Source organism: Salvia splendens, chromosome 17 (genome assembly GCF_004379255.2).
Source record: "Salvia splendens isolate huo1 chromosome 17, SspV2, whole genome shotgun sequence".
Taxonomy (NCBI): domain Eukaryota; kingdom Viridiplantae; phylum Streptophyta; class Magnoliopsida; order Lamiales; family Lamiaceae; genus Salvia; species Salvia splendens.
In genome coordinates, this window is record NC_056048.1 from 27,966,868 (window position 1) to 27,991,840 (window position 24,973).

The 24,973-nt window shown below is 34.7% G+C and overlaps 3 protein-coding genes and 1 pseudogene across 5 annotated transcripts; all 4 read right to left on the reverse strand.

Annotated features, from left to right (window-relative positions):
- Positions 1-20: 20 nt before the first annotated feature.
- LOC121775212 (stearoyl-[acyl-carrier-protein] 9-desaturase, chloroplastic-like) lies at positions 21-2,950 on the reverse strand. The gene is made up of 3 exons (XM_042172247.1): positions 2,667-2,950; positions 1,154-1,658; positions 21-921 (listed from the first exon to the last, which is right to left on the reverse strand). The coding sequence occupies exons 1-3, from the start codon at positions 2,789-2,791 to the stop codon at positions 361-363; spliced, it is 1,191 nt and encodes a 396-aa protein (XP_042028181.1). The 5' UTR covers positions 2,792-2,950; the 3' UTR covers positions 21-360.
- A 1,439-nt stretch (positions 2,951-4,389) lies between these two features.
- LOC121775213 lies at positions 4,390-6,650 on the reverse strand (annotated as a pseudogene).
- Positions 6,651-14,311: 7,661 nt separating this feature from the next.
- On the reverse strand, positions 14,312-17,532 carry LOC121775210 (protein IQ-DOMAIN 14-like). Of its 2 annotated transcripts, none has more exons than XM_042172243.1 (6): positions 17,247-17,532; positions 16,617-16,717; positions 15,885-16,298; positions 15,566-15,796; positions 15,334-15,465; positions 14,312-15,120 (listed from the first exon to the last, which is right to left on the reverse strand). In XM_042172243.1, the coding sequence occupies exons 2-6, from the start codon at positions 16,692-16,694 to the stop codon at positions 14,461-14,463; spliced, it is 1,515 nt and encodes a 504-aa protein (XP_042028177.1). In that variant the 5' UTR covers positions 16,695-16,717; positions 17,247-17,532; the 3' UTR covers positions 14,312-14,460. The 2 variants fall into 2 exon arrangements, with proteins under 2 accessions (XP_042028177.1, XP_042028178.1); XM_042172244.1 differs by lacking the exon at positions 17,247-17,532 and adding an exon at positions 17,144-17,196.
- A 3,393-nt stretch (positions 17,533-20,925) lies between these two features.
- On the reverse strand, positions 20,926-22,667 carry LOC121773769. Of its 2 annotated transcripts, none has more exons than XM_042170686.1 (2): positions 22,510-22,667; positions 20,926-21,739 (listed from the first exon to the last, which is right to left on the reverse strand). In XM_042170686.1, the coding sequence occupies exons 1-2, from the start codon at positions 22,536-22,538 to the stop codon at positions 21,190-21,192; spliced, it is 579 nt and encodes a 192-aa protein (XP_042026620.1). In that variant the 5' UTR covers positions 22,539-22,667; the 3' UTR covers positions 20,926-21,189. The 2 variants fall into 2 exon arrangements, with proteins under 2 accessions (XP_042026620.1, XP_042026619.1); XM_042170685.1 differs by having other exon boundaries at positions 20,926-21,742.
- Positions 22,668-24,973: the final 2,306 nt, after the last annotated feature.

Here is a 24,973-nt window from a genome sequence, read left to right on the forward strand (position 1 = left end):
TTTAAAGTTTTGGATTAAAATTTAGAAATAGAGCCTTGAATTGATTATTAAAATGAAATGAACAAAACAAGAGCAAGGTTTATAGCACAGTTACAATTGCCAACCAAAAATGATATGCTGCTCCCAGGTTGTCATGAAACAGCAGTTTACACTCATGAAAGAGCCACACCACAAACATTTCTAAAGCTGCTCCTTTTCAAGATATAGCAACACAACATATCGCAACAAACTGCTATCTACTGTCTACGCAATCCTCTCAACAATACGAAAACCACGAACGAAGCGTGGCTTATACAGACGGATGCAATCGTACCCAGCTGAGGATCGTGCGTTGAGGAGCTCGTTTTAAGCAAGTCGCATTCAAAGTTGCACTTCTCTGTCGTATATCCAGCTGAACGGGAGCTTCCCGGCCTGCTTGGCCCTCCCTTGAGCTCTCTCCTCCAGCCGCCTGATTCTCTGAGGCAATCCACACACGTAGTCTTGAGCTTTCTGGCCATCCGCGGATAGCCCTCTTATATTTTCAACTTTCCATCGGGCAACCAAGTGTTCTAGGATGTCGGCATAGTCTCTCGCTGTGTAGACGCCGAGACGTTGGGCGACGGCCGAGAAATGGTCGAAGAGTTTATCATCGCGGCCGTCAAACATCAAGTGAGCGGGCATGGAGATTTTCTTCTTCATCATGTTGGCGAATGCTAGCACGGTCCCATCAGGGTCGATCTCAAACAACTTCTCGACTATCTTGGTGTATGCAGTTTCGTGTCGTTTCTCATCCGAGGCAATAGTGCCACATATCTGAGCCAACTTGATGTCTCCGTGATCCCTGGCATGCCGGGCCGTGTTTCCGTGGGAAACGAACGTAGCCCTTTCTTGGAAAGACGTGTAGATGAATCCGAGGTATGGGTTGTTTTCTGTCCTCGGGTCCTGAAAAAAGTTTCAGAGGACGTGAAATACTGAAACGAGACTGTCTAACGGATCTTGATCAGACGGCTAAAAATTCGGATTCAAGTCCATATCAATCTGGATCTTGATCCATCAGACAGTCTTACACAAATTTGGGAACAAAATTACACAGATTGACACATTTCACAAGCAAGTAGATAGTCAAATAAGAGTAATTCATAGATTTAAACAAACGAAAGACGAAGTTAGTTACCATTCCTGACCCGATCAGATACTGGATAGTCTTCTCGATTTGCTTCATATCTACTCTTCCGGAGAGATACAGATACTTATTCAGAAGGTCTCCGTGCCTATTTTCCTCAGCAGTCCACGCCCTCGTCCAGACTGCCCAAGGAGTTGAGCTCGCCCCTGTTTCATCCCTCACGCCATCCAAGGTGTTGAGCATTGTCTGGTACGTCGGAAGCGCTTCCTCAGTGATCATGTCTCCAACCAGAACGACAAAATAATCATCGGGAATCTCCCTAGCTCTCTCCCTCAATTCCTTGACCTGGTCATGAAATCCATCAGAGGTGGGATCTGGCAAGAAATCCTGCGGCTGCCAACACTTCTCGACAGGTTTTAGGTGAACCAGTATATTCTCCTCAGCCCAGCCTTCCATAGATTTGAAGATCTCGACTTTTTGAGGGGGCAACGAGTGTGTGACTTGAACGTGAACCTCACGGGGTGGACTAAAAGGCTTCTTCACAGTCTCAGCTTCCCTGTAACAAAATTTGGACGTTTTATCAAGATTTTAACATGGATTCAAGTTGCAAATATTTCCAAGAATACGAACATAGCCCATTGCCACAGTATTTTTTTTTATCAAATGTACAAAAGCATTTGCATTTACAATGCCATAAGAAAAAATGACCCAAGTCATTGCTAGCATCGGTCAATAAACTGAGCTATAAAAGGAGTTTAGAAATATGTAAAAAATAGAAAGATCACGAGTCTGGTTCATGAGAAATCGCTTCGAGATCAGGCAACTCTCACTCCAAATCGAATGAAAGGAAAAATCGAAAGAAACTTGTGAAAATGATGGAGAGCAGAGGCAGAAGTAATTGCATTATGTATTTGACCAGAATCTTGTCACAAATGTTCATGAATAATAAATATGCATACCCAAATCCAACACAACCAAACATCTACAAAACCACTAATATGCCACTGGATATGAGCTCGGATTCGGAGATGAGTTCCATGTGATGGATTTTGACAACGGATGGTCCAACATAAGTTTTCGTGGCCAAAGAATATGACCACATTAATATGTAAGGAAGTACTGGAAATAAATAACTAACTAAATAAATTGAATAACACATTCCTCATAAATGAATGCACATTCAATTTGAATAGGACTGCAGTGAGGATCTGGACCAACTACTCTCTACCAACTCAAGCTATAAAAGGAAAAAACAATCCAAATGAAGGAAGCAACAACTAAATCTACCATATAATTCAATAAATGTCTGTGAATATTATGCAAAAGAAAAAATATTTCAATGCTGCGCACATTAAATGGTGGAATAATATGAAACAAAATAAACAGTTGGTTAATTGAAGTTATCACAGCAAAAACGCTAAATTCAACAGATTTGAGGCAAAATATAGAAATTCTAATCTTCAACGGGGAGAAGAAGAGAAAACTGCGGCGAGCACAAAACACATTTGGGGAAAATAATACTATTTCATAATATAATGTAAAAAAAAATGGAATTGCAGCTTACTTAGAGCCAGAACGAAGAGTTGAAGCCATGAAGAATCTAGGCGAACGGCAGCTGGCGGCGGGAGGAAGAGCGAAAGAGGGGCATTTTGGTGATGGAAAGTGAATGGAGTTGAGCTTCATCGCCATCTCCTCTGCAGCGAGATTTTAGTTGCTTAGTTTTTTCAGGCTGTGTTTCCACCACGTAAGAGCAGTGAGGAAGGTGCCAAATGATGTGTGTGAGAGAGAAGTGTGTTCGTGCGTGAGAGAGGTTGATTATTGATATATGATCATTTTATGTGTTTGCGTAAATGCGTTACTGAAATGACGTTCATTTTTGTTGTAGTGGATTTATTTCGTAGGTTACTGTATCTATTTTTCAATAATGGTGGTTTTTTTTTATTTTATTGTTTTGATTGTGATGATTCAATCATACGAGTTATTTTGTTTATTTGTTCTTTTTATAAAGAGAAATATTAACACCTATTTATTTATTTTGTGATGATTGGAATGACCTACTTATTTTTTAATCCATTTCAGTTGTTACTATGATTTGAACTCGTGGTGTACGACTTCTTCTGTAAATTAGGTGTCCTAGTTTTTCTTTTTCTTTTTTTTTTCATCCCATATTAATTGTCTCATATTTTCTTTTATATTTTTATAATGGATTTCACATTCTATTACCTCATTTTCATTCATATTTTATTATAAAATTATTTTTTCCTTGTAAAACTAAGATCCATTTTTTACTAATTATTTTTTAAAACACTTTCAATTATAATACATTTCTTAAAATCCAATTAAAAAATTAGCAATCGTCTTGCCTTTGCATATATAGCTACAAGGATTAAATAATCTTTTTGTAGTATGGAGTAGTATGGAAAATTAATAGTCAATCGTTTCGTTTTTACATCAGCCATTTTTCTATTTTGAAAAGTTTTTTTATAGTTAAGTTATTTTCATATAATATATAAACTCACTTTTTATTTTCTATTTTATTTCCTATTATTTTATGCTTTCTATTTTATTCACTTGTCTACTTTATTACCTATCTACTTAACATATTAAACATCAATATCTTAAACTTCATGCGGTAACAAAAAGTGTAATGATTATGAAGGAACGGAAGGAGTGCGACATGCAAACACTACACTATAGAACTCAAGAATTGAACTATATCTCCCGTTAAGGAAAGTCTTATAGATAGCTTTAATTTGCCAACTTGAGTTAGACTTCATTGAAATCTCCCGTGTAAAAATTTGAAACTATTTGATTCATTAAATTAAACTTAATCAAGTAGTTTTGATATTTCACAATAGTTTTGATAATTCACCTTAATTACACTAACAATTTCACTAGTAGCTTATCCATCAAAATTATTCCTAGTCTCTAATATTATCCACAACTAATATAGCACATCCCATTTACTATTCGACTCATCTAGCAAACTAGGCTTAGTTCGTGCAAGGTTATGTATGTAAATTGATATTGCAATTAAATTAACAAATATATTCATGCTTGGTCATATAATGGCCAGTTAGCTTCATTCATATGTAAAAGCCGTATCATATATCGTGTAATAATAATAATAATAATAATAATAATAATAATAATAATAATAATAATAATTTTATCATATATTGTGTGTAATAATAGTAGACATTCGGTCAAAGGTCTTAATTCATTTTAAGAAAGAAAGTAAAATAGAGATAATGATGTTTCCATTTTAAGAATCTCAAGCACGTAGCTCAAACTTGCACTTCTCGGTCGTAAATCCAGCTGAACGGGATCTTGGGCGCATTCTTGGCCATCTCTCGCGCTTTCTCCTCGGAGACAATTTACAGACGTAGTCTTGACCTTTCCGTCCGTCCACAGACAACCCTGTTATGTTTTCAACTTTCCACGTGGCAACAAAGTGCTCTAGGATGTCAGCATAGTCTCCTGCCGTGTAGACGCCAAGGCGTTGGCCGACAGCCGAGAAGTGGTGGAAGAGGCTATCATCGCGGCCATCGTACATAAAGTGGGCGAGCATCGATATTTTCTTCTTCATCAGGTCGGCGAATGCTAGGATGGTCGTGTCAGGGTCGATCTCGAAGAGCTTCTCGACGATCTTGGTGTATGCGATTTCGTGGCGTTTCTCATCCGAGGCGATAGTGCCGCATATCTGAGCCAAGTTGATGTCGCCGTGCGCCTTGGCTTGTCGGGCCGTGTTTCCGTGGCAGACGAACGTAGCCCTTTCTGGGAAGGACGTGTAGATGAATCCGAGGTATGGGTTGTTTTCTGTCTTTATGTCCTGAAAATGTTTTCACGGACATGAGATATTGAAACGAGATGTCAGTAAAGTATGTATATGGACTAGATTAGGATACTAGATTTTAATTGATAAAATTCTTGTTATTAATTAGTTAACGCAGACAAATGAATATAAGTTACTCTCTCCGTCCGCGAATAGAAGTCCTGTTTCAGCCTTGAAATGGAGTGAAACCCCAATTCCAACACGCCTATTCCACCGTTTGGTACGCCGAACACCAAACGGCCAACCCGGGAATCATCCGCCGGGTTTCAGCCTTACATAGACTACTATCGGTGAATCTGTGTCAACTCTATCAAGGTGAGGAGCTGGTATTAGATTTGGGCGTCCGTCGATTAGGCTGAAAACTGCACAATTGTACCAATTTGCCCTCCGAAGTCGGTTCTTCCTCTCATTTTGGTTACCGTTGGCAGCTCAAATTCCGTCGTCGCGACTTCGCCGGTCTCCAACTCATTTCATTTCCGGTTCCGTCGTATTACCTTATTCCGGGTATGTCTATTTGTAGTGTTTTGTTGTTCGATCTGTTTGTTTATACAGTGAAGATGTATTTGGTGTTGATGTTTGAATTGGGTCCGATTTGAACCAATTAGTTTCTGCATCTGTAGCTTAGTAATTTGCACTGTCGAATTGCAGTTTTTGGAAGGGCGATCTGTTGGTTTATGTTTTGAATATGGATTTAGTCTGGTTGTGATGTTGCATTCGTTCTGCATTTGTGCCAATTTTGCGAATTTGTCTTCGATAAGGCTGAGTTGCATTATTCATTTCGTCCTGCAAAAACCATTGTTACTCATTTTTGGATAGATTGTTGTGCATCTACCAAAAGCTAGTTTGTGCATCTAAGTTGCATTTTCTTACTGCCGTATTAGTTCGAATTTGAGGTTTATTGGATTTCGATCTGTTGGTCAGATGGGGTGTGCGACGCTAATCAGATCCCAGACCTGAGAGGGTAATTTAGTCAGATGGCATTTTGTTTCCTTCACTCTCTTGTTGAACCAAACGCTGGAAATAAGCCCAAACATCCTACATGGGCTGAACCAAACAACCTACTATCCTATCCACCAAATCAAGAAATTCCATTAACCATGAAAACATGTTAATAATTGTGGTGGCTACCAGACGCCCCCTAACTTTTTCAACTCATTAATCTCCTTGAAATCCGTCCTAAAAAGAAAGTTGATAGTAACTAATAGGGGACGAAGGGAGTATCTTACTCAAACCAATCCAAAGAAACGAAGGAAGGATTTAGTTACCATTCCCGACCCGATCAGGTACTGGACCGTCTTCATATCTACTCTCCCGGAGAGGTAAAGATACATATTCAGAAGGTCTCCGTGCCTATTCTCCTCCGCAGTCCACGCCCTCGTCCAGACTGCCCATGGAGTCGAGCTCGCCCCCGTCTCATCCCTCACGCCATCCAAGGAGTTGAGAAACGTCTGGTATGTTGGGAGGGCTTCCTCAGTGATCATATCTCCCACCAGAACAACTAAATAATCGTCGGGAATCTCCTTAGCTCTCTCTCTCTCTCAGTTCCTTGACTTGGTCATGAAATCCATCGGAAGCCGGATCAGGCAAGAAATCCTGCGGCTGCCAACACTTTTCGACAGGTTTTAGGTGGACCAGTATATTGTCATAAGCCCAGTCTTCCATAGATTTGAAGATCTCGACTTTTTGAGGGGGCATCGAGTGCGTGATTTGAACGTGAGAAGGTTTCTTCACTTCAAACCTTAACCTATATGTTACAGTATACTTATGGGGCTGTTATAGAGTCAGGCCATCCCTTCATTGTGGGTTAACTACACTGTAATTTTTAAGTATATTTTTTTTATTATAAAGTTTCAACATTAATCTTAAAAGTTTGGGTTGTTGCCGATTTTCCATGACCCACAAAATCGAAACTGGCTTGATTAAATTAAATTCGAAGTGTCAATTAAATACACCGTCTGCCTGCCATTAGATGTCCCATTTTTTTACCAGTTCGAGTTTTAAGAAATTATTTAACTTTATAAAAAAAAGTAACTAGATAAAGTTAGTTGAACATGAGTCTCATTTTTATAGGGTCCCACTTTTATATACTTGGTTTATAATAAAGTGTGAGTGAAGCGAGTTACTATAATGTATGACCCATTTACCAAATACTCCCGGTCCCATTTTACCATTTTCGTCCGTCCCATAAAATTTGTCTAACTTGGAATCTTACAAAAAAAAGGCATTAAATATAATTTTCAATCTCCTCAATGTGAGACCCTTATTCCACTACGCACCTCTATTTAATACAAAGTGAAACAATTTTTTAAAATCTGGATCGAGTCAAACTGAGTTAAACTTTGTGAGATGAAAGGAGTATAGTAAAATGGAAATGGAACATTTATTGGTGGACGGAAAAAAAATGAGACATTTAATGGCGGACGAATGAAGTATATTAGAACGACACGATTTTAATTAAAATGAGAAAAATAATGAGACAAAAAAAACCCTACACATCCACCCCATGTTCTTCTTTCTCCCTACCAAATTGCTTAGTCCGTGGAAAATTCAGAATTTGGCCAAACTCCATAATACTAACAACCAATTAATTGTTCAATAGTATTTAATTACCGTTTTAGCTTTATTTTAGTCACACTAGTTTCGATTTTGAGAATCGTGGAAAATAGGAAACAACGGCTAAGTTGATGATATTTACAACCAATTTTAAGTTATGGGAAATTTTGAAATTAGGCATTTGTTTGTGATATTAGCTACCAATTTTCATAAAATATATGGACAAGATTCGAATATTTTCTTTGTAGAGTGAACTTCAAAAACAGTTCCTGGGCTATGAGTTTATCTTGCTCATAGTCCATGCAGGGACGGATGTACATTAGCTTTACAAGGGGCAAATTACCATATTACCCTTCATGCAGTGCTCTGTAAGATTTTTATCGTTAACATTTTTGTCAATTTAAGTAATGAGAGTTTAGTCCTCTCTAGCTAGGATGTGCTCGTAGCTTACGCTAATTACTATTAATTAATTGCGTCAATTAATGGACATGGGATCTGTTTCTTATATTAATTAATGCTATTTAATGCTATTTATTTATTCATTGAAAAATAAAAATGTTGTACAATGTCATGAAAAGAGGGACAAGGATAGGTCCAACAAGGAGAGGTAAATGAAAGAGGTATATTGTCTATTTACCTTCCCATAAAGTGAAATATACCCTTTTAAAAAATAACACACTCCAAAGGGAAAATGTAGTTCGTAGAAAGGTAAATTATTTTTTTATAAATAAAATAATACTACAAAATGCATTAAAAACATAAAGTGTAATACCTTCTCAAATACCTTCTCCATTGGATAATGTTTTTCATGAAAAGAAGGCAAATATGGTAGTTATGAGATTTTATAGAGAGGTAAAGATACATTTTTAAAATGGGAAAATGTATAATACCTTCTCAATTACCTTCCCCCTTGGAAAATGATTTTTCATGGAAAAAAGTACTCCATGCATCCCCAAAGAGTATGAACTTTGGGTTCGACATGAGTTTTAATTAATGCATTATTGGTAAAGTAAGAGAGAGATAAATAGAGAATTTTTTTTAAGTATTGTTAGTGGAGAATGAGTCTCACCTCATTAGAGAGAAGAGAGTTTCCAAAATTGGAATGTTCATAATTTTTGGGGATGGACGAAAAAAGGAAATAGTGCATATTATTAAGGAACGGAGGGAGCAGTAAGCTGTGTATATCGAAAGATGGCATTGAATTTGTACTCTTTCAAGTTTAATTGTAGATTAATCTCTAGTCTTAGAATACCAACCCTAAAGTTTAAATACCAAATAATATAAAAATAAAATTGTATGTATAGCAATTTATACATGGGTATTAAATTAGTAATTAAAAAATAAAATTGGATGTATAGCTGACGAAACACATTATTACCTTTCGTTAAAATTCATAAAAATCATTTAACCCAAAAATTTTTTTCAGAAAATCCCTTAATGGACTGAATTTGTATTAACGGACTGAAATTGGATTGACGGTATTGTTGAATTTGGACATGAACGCCATATATGTTTAATTAATGGACTGAATTTTTGTCGAACGAATTTGTTTTCTCGGTTGATATATTTATCAAACACCTTATGGTGAGCGAATGACTTTGAATTTGTAATGAACTCATTTTTCATAAATAAATAAATAGCTTTCGAGAGAAAAGGTAATAAAAAATGATAACACATTTCTCACAAATGAATGCCACATTCAATTAAGGTCTATTTAAGACGTCATGAATATCAATGTCTAAGTTACTCAAAAGGTGATGATACTTATATTGCCTTCGTCCACTTATTGTTTAAAGAAAATAGCTGGCGCCTGGCGTATATAGTTCTATTATGAGCATCTAAAATGGTATACTACAATCTAAAATGAAATAAGTAAATTAGCTTTAATAGTATTCCAAAAACAGTTTTATTTTTGGTTTTTGAGTAAAAAATATATATCTTTAGGTTTACACAAAATCAAGACAAAAAACTTTTTATAATTTTATGAGTAAAAAAATATATAATATAGAGAATATTTTTTAAGCTTGAGTTTAATCTGAATGGTTGAAGTAAAATCATATTTAATAGTATGACATTTACCCTAAAATGAGTTTAAGTTTAGTGTATATTATTGGAGATGAGTATTAATGAAGGTCTCATTATGTAAAAGTAAGATCTCATGATTTATTTTATACATTACACACATTTTTCTTAATATTCGTGTCATAAAAAATGTTTCCACTACTATAAAACGAAGGAAATAGTAGTTAGAACGCTTGGTAGTTATTTTAGAGCAAGGTGTTACACGCTCTTATCTAGCTTTAATCATGTATTTGGTACTCATATATATATAGTAAGTCTTAGTGAATAGTCCATGTTTCTTTTAGCTCGAGGGAGCTTGCCTTGAAACCTATGTTATAACCTAAAAAAATTAACCCATACTTTTGGTGGATTACACTAACAACTTTTGCATATTGAACTAAGATGGTGAAATAAATTTTTTAAGTTATCGGTCATCTTTCTCACTCTCATTTTTGTATACACTAGTATCACACCCGTGCTATGCACGGCCCATTTTATTTATATTAAATTATGAAATACTTATATGAAATAAGAAACATTATATGGTTCTAAAATTATAAATGTGGAGTATTTAATAATATAAATGTATACAATGATACATTTTACAAAAGTAATCAATTCTATTAAAATAAAGTTGTAATACATAAAATTTATGATAGTATATAATGATTTTTTAGGACTTCTCACAGTATATATAATGATTGTATTTACAAATGTGCACATATAAATCTACTAACACTAATTTCACTAATCCCTAAAAACCCAAACCTTGAAACCTAAATCATAAACCCTTAACTTTAAAATATACTCATCACAGTTCAATTTTACTTTGTTGATCACTTATTCTATTTTGGAGATTTTAGATCTATATTCGATATTTTACACTGGGTCGGCCTACTTGATAATCCTTACTGATAGTAGAGGTTTTTTTTACCTAAATCTAAGTTGTAAATATGTTTATATGCTCGTATCAAGAAAGTGCTTTACAATAGGGCCATGTGAATGGTAAAAAAAATGCTTGCTTGCATTCATCCAAACATCTATTCACCCAATTGTATTATTTATTGGAGCCGAAGCAGTGTTTTGTTGAAACTATACTTGTATTCTATCTAATCAAATAATTGTGTTTGACAAGTGCAAGGAATGTAATAGAAGGACTGTAATACATATACGAAGGCTCAAAAAATGTAATGTAAAGCTCCCCAAAATGTAACTTTAAAAGACCGTCTTTAATATTAAAAAAAAGATATTAAGATCTCTTTGCAAAAGCATTTCATCTTCTCTTCTAAAATCGTTTCACTACTCTCCATAGTTACGCGAACCCAAAAAATATTTTAACCTTTGAAAACCTTTTCATTTCTACTTCCCCATATTATTACAATAATAAAAAAACTTAATATTATAGATGCGTTTTAGTACTACTATTTAACTTCAAAGTTTAAATAGGTAATCAATTTATCTTCAAAATAAATTCGCTTCCACTTCTCCATTCAATTTATTTTCAAAAACCTTTTCATTTTACTTCTCAGAATTATCAAAAAAATAAATAAAACCTTTTTGCTACCTTAATTTTATATTTTTTAAAATCATAATGACATTCTTTTATTTCCCCAAAACTCCACTTTTATAACTCATAAAATTTTATATGAATATCATTGTAAATAATTGAAATTTATATGGACTAATAATTTAGGTAGTATAATTTATATTACATAGTATATTTGATTGAATTAAAAAAAAATTATCGTCATTATTATTGTGAATTAAATATTACACAACAATATTATCTAATATTTAAAACTTTTGATACAATGGAAAAGACTCGATCACACAACAGTAGTGAGTATATGAGTGTAATGGTCCATGATTTTAGAATACTAGTAACTAAGATTTCATTCATTTATACTAAGACCATTCACATCCCATGCCATAAACCCGTCTCACACGTAACTTTACTTCATTTTGAGTCGTGCAATACCCACAATAATTCATACCTCACATCAAACACCAAAACTGTATCACAATTTAATTTTCTGAAATATCTTTGATTCATTTTCCAATTTTTTCCCCATTCAATTCAAAAACCTCTTATAATTTATTTATATATTAAATATAATATATATTCAATAAAAATTACATAGCTTGACAATTAAAGTGTAATCCACTAAACATACTACAATAATATTTTAACATAAATTAAATCATATGTAAACATTGGAATATGGTACATACTATAATAATAAAATGTAAAACGCATTTTTAAAAATTAATTACTACAATCTAACCAATTACATTAGCTAATTGTCTAGCCCAACTTATTTGGTCCATGCCCATGAATTCCAGATCACCTCTAAAGTAATTTCATAATCTAAAATATTAGCGGCGCCTTTCGAGTCTCTTCATCTTCTTCGACTTCTTTTCTCTTCCAGGTGAGTTTCAAAGCTTTTCCTTCTTCCCTTCTACAACGTTTCAATATCCAAAAAAGAATTGATCATGAAGGTATATAAACAGTAACAATCCATCTATCTCGTCTCGGGTTTTTTCACGATGGAGGACTCTATCACAATGGCAAGGAGAACTGCGATGAACTTTTTGGAGAGTGGGCAAGAAGTTGGAAGAAGTAGAGAAAATTAATTCCCTAAATGTGTGGAAGAAGAAAAGACTTTTTAATTATGCACAATGATAATGAGAATTCATGTTTTGTATGTATGACAGAATCCATTAAACAATGTTGAATGCATTGATAAAAATAATTTTAATAAAATTATAAATTTTCAACTAAAATGACATTTTCATAAATACCTCAAGAACTCTCCTTTTATTAATTCTTCACTATCCAAGTATGTCCGATGATCTTCTCAGGGACAGCCTTTTCGACGAATCCTTCACGAGAAGCTGCACAAAAAGGCCACAAAATCAAGAAGCGAAGAAAAGTAAAGAAACTGTCATGCACCCTATGTGAAAGTGAGGAGGAAAATTACCTGCTAATGAGATCTTTAGCTTCTTTTGAAACATCAGGAAATGCTAAATCAATTTTCATTATCCTGCAGCGGCAATCGGTAGACACAGTTCTTAATTAGTTGTGAATGTAATTTGCATGATGAATTTATGTTTGCCAAGTCTTGTGTTGTCACAGCGACAAAAAACCAACCTTATGATTTACTTGCACTGTATACACATATATATGACTTACTAACATGTTTTAGCACATATATATGACTTAATAACATGTTTTAGCAATAAAATTGCATATAAATTACTGTTAATCCATACCTCATGATCAAGCAAAAATATTTCCAGCTTAATGTCTCAGTGAATGACATGGTTTTGATGATGTACTTGGTTGTTGGACAAGTGGAATATGTCTCTATATATATAGGCATGCAAAAGTTATGAGGAATGTAGAGGAATATGCAAAATAATGTTATTGTATGGGAAGAGGAAAGAACTCTAATTTAATTCACCTGTTTTGTGGTGCTTGCCAACTCTCAATTATATTTGATCTGTGTTTTGATTCGGTTACTATCCATTTCAGTTATTCCAATTATCACAAGAATTTAAATACTTCAATAATTATGGCAGTCGTAAGAAACTTTTCATTACCAACACGTTAGACAAACCTTTCACATGCTAAAATATATATGCATTCAATATTGCAATAAATAGAATTAAAAAACTTTTCAAAGTGGTAATGTATTGCTACGTTTTTTTTGCAATAATTAGTTGGCGAAGGTAATTTAATATTCATATGTAATTTCTAAAATTTACTTATATCTATATCCAACATGTTATATGTGAATTCAATTCATAGTTAGAATGGAAAAAAACTTTTCCTCTACATTGATAGTGAAATACTACTAAAAGCTACTGAGAATATTATTTTATCATAATTTCAATGGTATATAGTATTTTTTTTTTCAAAACTCCTTTAGTTTTTTAGTTTTTTCAAAATTCCTTGGTTATAGATAATGATAGATTACTCCAGAAATGTATTAAAAATACATTAAATTTATTTTTAATTGAATTATTCCACATCAAAATTAATAAATTTTATAGTTAGATAGATTTCCAATCACAAACGGATGCAATCTATACATAGATGACTGAATTCTATTAATGGTTAGATTGTCAATTAACTTTATTTGTAACGGCCAATGTCATTTCAGAATATTCAAAATTTAGCCAAATATTCTTAAATATTCTAAATGTGGCCCAAAACTCAACTTTTATATATGTATAGATATATCGAACTTAATTTAGTTTACACAAAATTTAGCGTAATATTCATCTTTTGCACCAAACATAAATTTAAAATAATTTAAAATATTATTAAATTACCAAACACACTACAATACACAGAAGAAGCAAAACTACCACAATACCATAATTAGCCGCAACATGGATAGTCTATCAAACAAGTCCTTAATTGCGTGGATTTTTATAGTTAACGACATGGAATATCATAGTTGAAAAAGGCACGCCGTTTATATATACCACAACATCTAGATTATTTATTTTAAATTTATGTTCGGGGCGTCCGCGCACACCCGCGGACGACCTCTCGTCCGCTATTGTGGATGCTCTAAACAAGCCACATTTTTATTTTTAGAAAAAAAATATCTCTCGCATTAATATAGAAATTATATTTTATCTATCTATTAAATGCACAAAACAATACCGGCTAAAATCTCGTGCTATACACAAGTATAACATCTTATATATTTACCTATCATAGAATATAAAAACACAAACAATGATAATTAACAATTGAAATATCCCCATTATTTCACATGGTGGTATAGTAACAATACTCACATGCATGCACACTCAAACAAGTATGAAAAAAACAAATCACCCTCACAACATACACAAACAAATCCAAAAATAAAAGAAAAAAATACATAAACCATCACACAAATCTATTGAACGGCCTCCTCCCAACCGCCGCCGGCATCGACACCGTCGAATCCACGCTCAAATCCCCCCTAAAATGCGAAGAAATCTGTTTCTCCGGCGCCTTTTGCGCGGCCGCGCCACCATCTTTAACCGATCCCCTGTTCCACTTGAACGAGCCGATGTTCGCGGTCAATGAGAACGAGAACCGCCTCTTCGACTCGTTGGCCGGGGTTTCCACAACCCTCTCCTTCGGATTACTGCTCGCCCTCGCCTTGGCCTTAGCCGAGGCGGTCGGCGTCATGTAGTTTGGAACAGAGAGGCTGTCGTTGTCGTTGTCGTTGTCGTTGTTCATCGGGAAGTGACCGTAGGTTGGTGGTGGTGGAGTTTTGATCGGTGTTTGAAAGAAGGGTTTCGCCCGAGTAGGGTTTGTGGACCTGGTTGATAGTGGAGTGACGACCTCATGACCGTCTGCAGCGAAATTCCCGCGCTTGCTCCTAACCCTAGGCCTTGTCCTGTGCTCTGAGACCGGCCTAGGGGGGGTCACCGCGACATCTTTAGTCGCGGCTGGCGCTGGCGGGAGCTGGCGATCTAGCCAGTTCCACCACCAGGGGAGCCCGTTCGACCGGATGTCTGGGGCTCCTCCCTGGGACAACCTCGGGTGAGCCTTCCACGACTGGCAACGGAAAAATGGCAACAAATTGTGAGTTTAGGTAGTTACTATTGGTAACTATGTTAGATCAAGTTTGTTAACACTAACATGTATGGATTAGTATGTGTGGATAGTTTTTTTAATTTTTCCGATTTTTTTACGTATTTTTAATCGGCCCATAAAGTTAAAAACATCGACGGGTCTTAAACGGACGAGGGGGTTTTACTTAATTTTTACCTGGTGAGAATATGCATAGGCCATGGCTCTCTCCCTTTTCATCACTGCTTCAAATTTCTTCCTCAGTCTTTCTTCTATTTCCTCTTTTGTTAGCATGCTATCATCCCAGTCGTCGCTATCACCGACTTCATGCTAGAAAAACAATACATTTTCAAGAAATCGAACAATCTCAGCCTGAAAAAAGGTGCACATTTTCAAGAAACACTAAACATAAAATGATCCAAAATCTCACCAATTGGCTCATGGTCCATTTGCTCAAGTTATTACTCTCCATTTCCTTGTTGTCATGCTGGATCGCCTGGTTTTCGAGCATCTGCACGCGCCTCGACTGGATTTGTGTCTGGATTCTTACTAGAAGCTGCATCTGTTTCATGGCATTCATCGTCTGTCTCTGCGCATTCGTGCTCCTCACCACTCCTTGAAGCCTCACTAGGCCTCTCAGTGCTCGGAAATTACGCCTTGCCTACAATTTATTATGTCATTGAGAAACTATTACTGACCAAACACGAGAACTCATCTCAAAATACTAGAAATAACTTACTATTTCTTACCAAGTAACCTCTAAATGCAGCTTGGATCATAGTTGCGGACCGGTGTTGGTTCCTCAGACTCAACTCCGGCCTCTGCACGTACCTAACTTCCCACCGGCTCTGACTCTCCCCAGGAGGAGTCAAGGCCGGGGGGAGAAGGGCGGTCGGGGGAGTAAACCTAGCAGAGGAAACTCTCTGGGAGGCGACATTAGGGGAGGCGGTCGTTGGAGAGGCTGGCCTCCAGAGTGCGGCCTGTGGGAGCCTCGTCTCGGCTGAAGATGCTGGAGGAGGCCTCACGAGCAGATGATCCGCCTCCCCTAGTATCTTCTCGATGCTGCTCGGCTCTTTGAATCGAGGAAGGAACGATTTCGTATCACCGTGCTGTAGAATCCCTTTACCGGCCTTCTTCTCCTTGCTGCTTCTCTTGTCTGATCCCTAAAAATGGTAAAAACAGAATCTTGATGATTGATGGTGTTCTAATTCAATCAAAATAAAGCTTATTTTAGTGATTTTCAGTGCTTTCCAAATATTCAAACTAGAAAACAGATTCTTGGTGATATGCATGAAGGTGTGTTCTAATAAAAACACTAACAAAAATCACACATTCAACTCAATAGTCCAATCTTGAAATGCTAAGAAACAGAATAAAAGAGTACCTATACAATGCTTCCTAAATATTCAAACAAGAATGCAGATTCTTGATACTATGTTGATAGACTAAAACTAAAGAAATCACACATTGAATTTTCTTACATAGGATGAAGGCTTGTCCTTTGATTCGTGCACGAAAACTCGCTTGATTGTCGAAAACCAACTCCCCTTCTTTCCCATGTTTTCAGCATTACTGTTTCACCCTACACATGAAACAGACCACATTCATTTCCAGATTCATCAAATACAATTTTGATCAATTTTGAGCATCCAAATAGGGGATCGGTGTGAACAAAAGACGGGCTTTTGTTCACACGACCCCCGTGTCTGGCTCGAGCCTCTCGTTGCTAGAGTACTCTGCTTGAATGAATGCAAAAAAACAGGACAAAAAGGCCAAGAAATTCATAAGCAATTGTAGTTAGAAGGAGACAAGATTAGTTATGTATACAATTTTTAGGAATCCCAACACCATACTGTTGAGAGAGAAAGAAAAGGGAATAGATCCACACAATTTTAACACATTGATTCAAGAAAACATTACAAAATCAAGAAAGCAAAACTCCATTAATAGTAAGGAGATAGAATCTTGATATATATAGGAAAAATCAAAGTGAAAAAAAGGGACATACATTTTCATGATTTGTAGACAGAAAAAAGGCCTAATCCCAAGAGACCATGTGTTCTAAACTGCATGGAAATTGCAATCTCATTAAAAAGGGTAAATTTTTTTACCTTAAAAACTAATTCTCCAACCTTGAGAAGCCTTCTTCTCTTATCATACACTTGTAAGAATGTGAGCAGCTTTCTCTCTCTAGCTCCCTAGCCATCCCTCTTTCTTGGTGTAGAAAAACAGCATTCTTCTTTCCTATTCTCTCAGAATCTTCTTTGCAACTTTGTACACCTCAGAATGTGTGTATCTGTGTGTTGTTGATTGTTGAATATGATGAGCTCTGGGGTTAGATTCTTGCTTGTTTATTTTTCTCTCTCCCTCTCTCTTATGATGATTCATGATGATGATGAAAGGTGTAAAATATGCTTATTTTTTACTTTCTGCTAGCAAGAAAACTGACCAACATGTGGTAATCTTCAAGAGTAAAAAAACTACTGTACACTTTTTATATTAGTATCTCTAAATAGAAAAAAAGTGTATATCATGAAAGGAAATTGGAAAAAATGAATATTCATTTTGGAATGTTCTTCATTTGAAAATGATGGGTATAAAGCTTATGTACTTGTACAAATAAATATAAGTATTAGCTTGCAATTAATGTATTAAAATTAGCATTTCTTTATATGAGTTGCGAATACTATTCTTGTTTAGTTCATGGTTATTTTGTTTCTTTATACATTTAGTTGGCAATTAATGTCTTAAAATTTGTTACTAACATTATTATTTCTATGAATGAAATAAAAACTAAAGTTTAATTTATTATTTTATTTATATGAAGTTATACAGAAATGAATAAATTGATCGTTGATTTTTAAATAATTTTTGGAATTAATGACATTAATTGATAATTTTTAAGGTATCAGATAAAAAATACATGTAGAAAACAAAAAGATTTTACGTACATTAAACGAGAGTGATACTCTGTATTTTTTTACACACAATATTCATGGTATTTATGTATATACTATAAATATATGATGGGAGGGAAGGGAGTAGAGTAGGCAAGAGGTTGGCCACCTTTGTACTCAATGGCTTTGTTGGTCACCTTCAACTCAACTAACTTTTCTTTAATATCAAGACTATTTGTAAAGCAATATTACCCATCCTACCATCCACTAATTAAATCTCTCTCCATATATATTATCTTAATATTCATTATAAAATGTATAGAGCAGCAAAGATGTGATTGTAAATTAAACATCTTTTGACAAAAGCAAAAAAGGAGTTCATTTCTTTATTAATAAGCTTTGAATAGTAATTGGGTCATGGAGAGAAAAGTTAGTAGGATAAGAAAGTATAGATTAATTTAATTTCTTTTGAGGCAAACAAAGCTTTATTTTGGGTGGAGAAATTGAGGAAGCATAAAGTTTTATTTTTCACTATTTAAATTGAGTACCAAAATATTTTTCAAATTTTATTGTGCTAAACTTTTTTCGCACATTCCTAATTATAATAGTGGTATTTATTGTGTATCTATATAAATTGAATTGCAGATTGATAATGTACGCAAATTTATTATTTGTGATGTAATATGTGGAGTATATAATATGGGGACACTCTTAACAACCATTCAAATCTGGAGGTTACGAATTGACAAATCTTATCATTAATACCTAATTGATATAATTAGCGGTTGGACTGAATCATTTGGGTTGAGAGATGGGCTTTTTTTTTCTTTAATAATTTATCACTTATATCATTGTCAACTCGAATCCTGATCTATTGTCCAAAGAAAAAGGTAATTTAACAACGAATTAAGTTGTCCTTCATCGTCAAAAAGATTATATGCCGAGAGAGAGATTATATTTATATCAAAGTATATAACAATTGCATAAAAAAATTTTATTTGTATTTTAATCTTGTAAAAATAGGTCTCATAAATAAAAAATATTTTCCATTTTACAAGTATTTACTAGCTTCGTCAGGAATGTGCTTTAGTCACGTTTTTTTGGCTTAGAAACCTAAGATTATATTTATAATTTTATTGGTATTTATATCTTCACGTTTTTATAACATTATTTCTTTGAAATATACCCTATATACATTAAGATTATATTTATAATTTTATTGGTATTTATATCTTCACGTTTTTATAACATTATTTCTTTGAAATATACCCTATATACATTAAGATTATATTTATAATTTTATTGGGATTTATAATCTTTAAGAAATGAAGTGTCATAGGTCACAAAACTTGTCATTTTCATTTAATTCTGGTCTAAGTAGGTGGTCCACTATGTAAGCATAGTTTTCCATACAAGTCAAGATGCCATAGATTTCATAGAGTTGGCTCTTTCATTGTTACCCTTTTATCGTAAGTCACCAAAATCATTCACGTTTTCTCTATCGTAAATAGCCCAGACACAAAATGCATATGTACATTTTTTTCAAAAAGATCAAAATTTTAATTCCAATAATTCAAATTCAAATTAAATTGGCGAAGAAGGAAGATATTTACCGCAAGTGTAATTGAGCCGAACCAAGCCCAATATCGGCATGTCAAGCTCGGCTCGATTCGATACTAGGGCATTCGAGTTCGTGTCTTCTTCTTCGAGCTCGGCTCGCCACCCAATTACCGAGCTGGGAGGTCCAAATAGCTCATGGTAAATTTTGCAGCTTTTAATATGTGGTGATTAATTTACTTGTAGTTGTTGGTTTTTATTACAAGTGAAAAACTTAGTATACTTCACTATGATTAATTAAATATAATATTGGTATATTTGTGTAAAATTTTCAATACAAAAGAATTTTTAAATCGTGCCAAAGTAAATTAATACACATACATATTAAAAATACTAAAGTACCATTAAAACTCTAATATATAGATAAGGATATTATAAATATATAAAAATTTGCAAAAAATATATTTTTATGGTAGTAGCAAAAGTACCCAGTCCATCCCACAAGAATATGCACTTTTGGTTGGACTCGAGTTTTAATTAAAGTATTGTTAGTGGAGAATGAGTCTCACCTTATAAATTGAAAATAATTTTCAAAATTAAAAAATGCATATATTTATGGGACGAACTAAATAGACTAGAATGCATTCTGGCACGGAAGGAGTATCATTTAAAATTCAATTAAAAAATTTAATTGAGTAACTATTGAACATCACCGAGTGCAAAAGATTCGCATTGAGGTAGAACATACGCCCAATATACTCATGATTGTTTTTTCCCAAAAAAACTTTTTATATTATTTTTTTTTGATAAATAATGTCCTACTTTCAGCATGGAAATTAGAAAGTACGAAGAAAGTTCCAAAAATAATTGATCTGAAGTATTGACTGGTTGCTTTAAATTGTAACTTGAGTTACCAGTATATATATTTATATTATAAGTCATTTCAATCATCACGGTTAAGGCAATCAAATATATGTACACAATGCTGTAAATAATGTAGTATCAAAATGACATTGATTTTTTAATTTAATGATAAATAACATTCTTAAATATTCTAACAAAAAAAATGTTATCAAGCTGATATTGATAGTTTGATTATATATATAACCAACCGCTATTATATATAACGATGTGCAATATATGTTTATTTTTCTGACTTAGGTTGGCGTATAAGCTAAAGTCTAATAATAAATATTTATATAGTGTGGTCACTTTTATATCTGTTAATGTTGTTACTCACCTAATTCTCTTTGTACTTAATTTACTTCTATACAAGAATGATAGATAGTATCATATTGTAAATATTTGACGTGATAATGATGAAATAAAATTCAAATATATGAATGATCATTCATCTTCGTAAATGTACTTAAAAAAAACTCCTTACAAATGTAAATATAGTTCGATACATTTTCACTTATTACGTTTCACTTCATCGATACACGTCATACATTTATTTCGGTTATGCTGTAATTCAATACAACATAACAAGTCAACGATCAACAACATAAAAACATGAATTACTATATAACAATAAAACACGACACATGATACTACAATAGAACACCTTGCCTCGTAAAAAAAAAAAAAAAAAAAAAACCTAACACTCCTCCTCCTCCTCCTCAGCCAAAGCCATTCTACTCAAAGGACTAGGCCCAATCTTCTTCCTCCTCAAACAACTTCTCCTCCTAATAATCTCCATCTCATTTCTCTTCCTAACCTTCATCATGGCCTCCTCCTCCTCCACAACGAACCTCCTCATCAAAACGTCGTCGTTTAGGGACTTCCCGCGGAAGATCTTCCTCCCCTCCACGCTCATTCTCGCGCTACGGGTCATCTCGGGCGGGGAGGAGCCAGGAGGCTTCGACCGCGGGTAGCTATAGCTCCTGCGAGGCGGGACGTCTACCTGAAAAACCTCGGTGTAGGAGGAGATCGGGGCGCATAGGCAAACTCGGGTGAAGGAGGTTGCCACCCTTAGAGATTTGCATTTTCTTAGCCTCTTTGTAGCGTTTGTTGAGGTTGTGGTGATGTCGTTGGTTTTAGAGATTGATTTCCATAAAAAATCGTGATCTTTTGTGGGATTTTTGGGGGGTTTTGGGAAGGGTTTCCATAATGTGGCCATCTCTATTGCTCTTTGGTACCAAGGCTTCCTACAAGTGTGACAAAGACATTATCATGAAATTCGAAAATAAATAATACTCTCTTCGTTCATGATTGGAATTATGTAATTTATTGATACCAGTTTTGAATATAAATGTGCATATGGTGGTGTGAGATGTTTAATGTCTATATAGTAGTAGTATATATAAGGATTATTTTTTATTGAGTATGTATGTAGTACTATTAATTTCAATATTTTGGACATGGGCAAGATTTTTTTGGTAGCTAAAGATTTGAAATTAATGCTCCATTGTTATTGAAGGCCCATTGTTAATTTCAGCTAGCCTCCATTTCTTTCTTATGTGGTAACTATATCATAATCAAAATCAATTATAATAAAAATAAAAATGATCTGTGAACTAAATTAATATCATTCGAGCTTATATATATATAACAAAATTAGACTTGCATAACATTTTACAAATGATGAAAAGTCTTTAAAAGTCACATATAATCAAATAACAACTTCAGAATTCAAGTGATCATCAATAAAATAAAAGGTTGGTAAATAAGAAATTTAAAATCAAGATTTTTTCCTCAAATTTTAAAACTTAAGTAGATGGAATACTCAGTTCTATATAGCATTCTATGGGAATCAATTTATTTATAGGAGTAATATGTATGCACAAATTATATCACTAGCCAATTAAACCCTTTAACCAAAATTAGCTCCACAACATGCACAAGTAGCACCCATCAATTTTCACTATTCACTATCAAATGTGTGTGTGTGTGAGAGAGAGAGGAGAGAGAATAGTACCTTGTGTGAGAGTTCTTGGGATCTTGCATGAACAAAGGAGATAGTAGTGAGTGTGAGAGGGACTTGAGATGGTCATTTGTTGAAGAAAGAGAGAGAAAGATAAGGGGAGATAGAAAAAGAGAGAGATAATAAGAATGGAGAGTGAATTGATCAAAAGCTTTATGACTGAGAGATTGGTTGGCAATGGACTATCTTTTATGTTTTTTATAACCTTACTTTACTAGCCAGTTGCTTTGCTTTGCTTTGCTTTTGCTTTGCCAGAAAATGTTTCCAACTATTCAATCAACAATCCCATTCAAATTTCAAAACTAAAGTGAATTAAAACCTACTCTCATTACTAATTACCTACTAAATGCCATTTCATAGTATTAATCAATTTTAACTAAATCAATTTAACTTTTCTCAGTTTACATAGTTGAATGTGTAATTCAACAAAAAAAAAAGAAAAGAGAATCATATTAGTAATGCTACTCGTACAAATATATTGAGTAAACCATCGAGTTATTAATTAATTTACATTTTCTTGTAGGATAAATACTACTCATATTAGTATTTATATAGAGTGACGACAAAATGGGTTTCTACTTTAGAAGAAGATCCACGTGATGGACTTCTTCAAGACTCAAAATAATGAAAATAAAAAGTATTAGCATAGTTGCAATGATTATAAACATCTTATAATGTCATGATTATGAACATGTAAAGAAGGTTGGAGAACTTAAATTAATACATGTGTGTCATTAAAGGCTGCTACAAAATGATCGAAACGAGTTGGAAATAATAAAAATATTCATATTTAATTTATATTTTACTTGGGATCTGCCTGCCTGCCTCGCTATTTTTAATTAAATCCAATTAATCAAGTTAAATTGATCTTTGTATTTCATGCTACTTTTAAGATTGTACAACTCTTATAAGAAGTGGTTGTGATGGATCCGCGAATTAGTGATGTTAGTAAATGCTGGTAGAGAATAAAGATCACGACACAATGAATTTACGTGGTTCGATTTACTGGGGTAAATCTACGTCCACGGGAAGAAAAGAGGGCAGAGTTGTATTGCTTGATCTGTTTTCTACAGCTTACAATACAGACTTGCTATTTTATATTTTATCTCTAGAAAGCGAGAGAGTCCAACCCTATCTATCTGATCTAGGTTCTATTTATACATTGAACCAAGATCGTGGCATGCAGCACCATTTACTAGGTAGTGGATGTCGTGGAGATCGTGGCGATCTTGCATGGGTCCACTATCCTGCATGAGTTAATGACTGCTTGACACCACTAAATAGATCGTGGGTGTAGTGGAGGTGGAAATCCTGCATGAGTCCACTATCTCCTAGTTCGGTCGAATACTGAGACCGAACTGCTGAATTATTGCCGAGCAGCTTTTGCCGATCTGAGAGTAGAGCTTGATGCCGACCTGAGAGCAGAGTTTGATTGGTTGGCTTTTACCGAGCTGTAGGCTGGGGCCGAACTCTTTAGTCATGCCGGACTGATACTCTTTAGTCATGCCGGACTGATACTCTTTAGTCATGCCGAACTGATACTCTTTCCTGGGCTTTAGGCTGATGGGCTTTACTGCTGTTGGGCTTGTTTAGTACGTACTCCATCACTACCCCCCCCGGAAAGCGAAGTGAATCACTTCGGCATTCTGGATAAAGGTACGGGGTAAGTTGATGTTTGTCCTCGGTTTTATGAAGTAAACTCTTCTTTGACCGGACTTGGTCCTTGGTCTGATGAAATAAACATCTTTAACCGGACTCGTCTTTGGTCTGATGAAATAAACATCTTTGACCGGACTCGTCTTTGGTCTGATGAAATAAACATCTTTGACCGGACTCGTCTTTGGTCTGATGAAATAAACATCTTTGACCGGACTCGTCTTTGGTCTAATGAAATAAACATCTTTGACCGGACTCGTCTTTGGTCTGATGAAATAAACATCTTTAACCGGACTCGTCTTTGGTCTGATGAAATAAACATCTTTGACCGGACTCGTCTTTGGTCTGATGAAATAAACATCTTTGACCGGACTTGGTTTGTGTCCTAATTTGGCGAGTTTTATCGCTCGGATCGGACTTTCCGTTGTCCTAATTTGGGGATCGGACTTTCCCTTGTCCTAATTCGGCGAGTTTTATCGCGTGGATCGGACTTTCCCTTGTCCTAATTCAGGCAAGTTTTATCGCGAGAATCGGACTTTCGTTGCAGTTCGTTTCAGACGAAGTGCTTGATTCTTAAGCTGAATTGTGGTCTTGTATCCTCTTTAGAAGCTTGGACTTCACAATCGTTGGCTTATTGCAGTTCGTTTCAGACGAACTGCTTGTTTAAGCTGAATTGTGGTCTTGTATCCTCTTTAGAAGCTTTGACTCACAATCGTTGGCTTATTGCAGCTCGTTTCAGACGAACTGCTTGTTTAAGCTGAATTGTGGTCTTGTATCCTCTTTAGAAGCTTTGACTCACAAT

Excerpts from the sequence above, each read along its gene's own strand:
- LOC121775212 (XM_042172247.1), bottom strand. The coding sequence starts at position 2,791 with ATGGCGATGAAGCTCAACTCCATTCACTTTCCATCACCAAAATGCCCC. Across the intron at positions 1,659-2,666 it reads ACTCTTCGTTCTGGCTCTAA|GGAAGCTGAGACTGTGAAGA; the intron begins GTAAGCTGCAAT and ends ATTTTGTTACAG. Across the intron at positions 922-1,153 it reads ATCTGATCGGGTCAGGAATG|GACCCGAGGACAGAAAACAA; the intron begins GTAACTAACTTC and ends AACTTTTTTCAG.
- LOC121773769 (XM_042170685.1), bottom strand. The coding sequence starts at position 22,538 with ATGCAAGATCCCAAGAACTCTCACACAAG. Across the intron at positions 21,743-22,509 it reads CCCAAGAACTCTCACACAAG|TAGGAAGCCTTGGTACCAAA; the intron begins GTACTATTCTCT and ends TTGTCACACTTG.
- LOC121775210 (XM_042172243.1), bottom strand. The coding sequence starts at position 16,694 with ATGGGAAAGAAGGGGAGTTGGTTTTCGACAATCAAGCGAGTTTTCGTG. Across the intron at positions 15,466-15,565 it reads AATGGACCATGAGCCAATTG|CATGAAGTCGGTGATAGCGA; the intron begins GTGAGATTTTGG and ends TTGTTTTTCTAG. Across the intron at positions 15,121-15,333 it reads CCTATGCATATTCTCACCAG|TCGTGGAAGGCTCACCCGAG; the intron begins GTAAAAATTAAG and ends TTCCGTTGCCAG.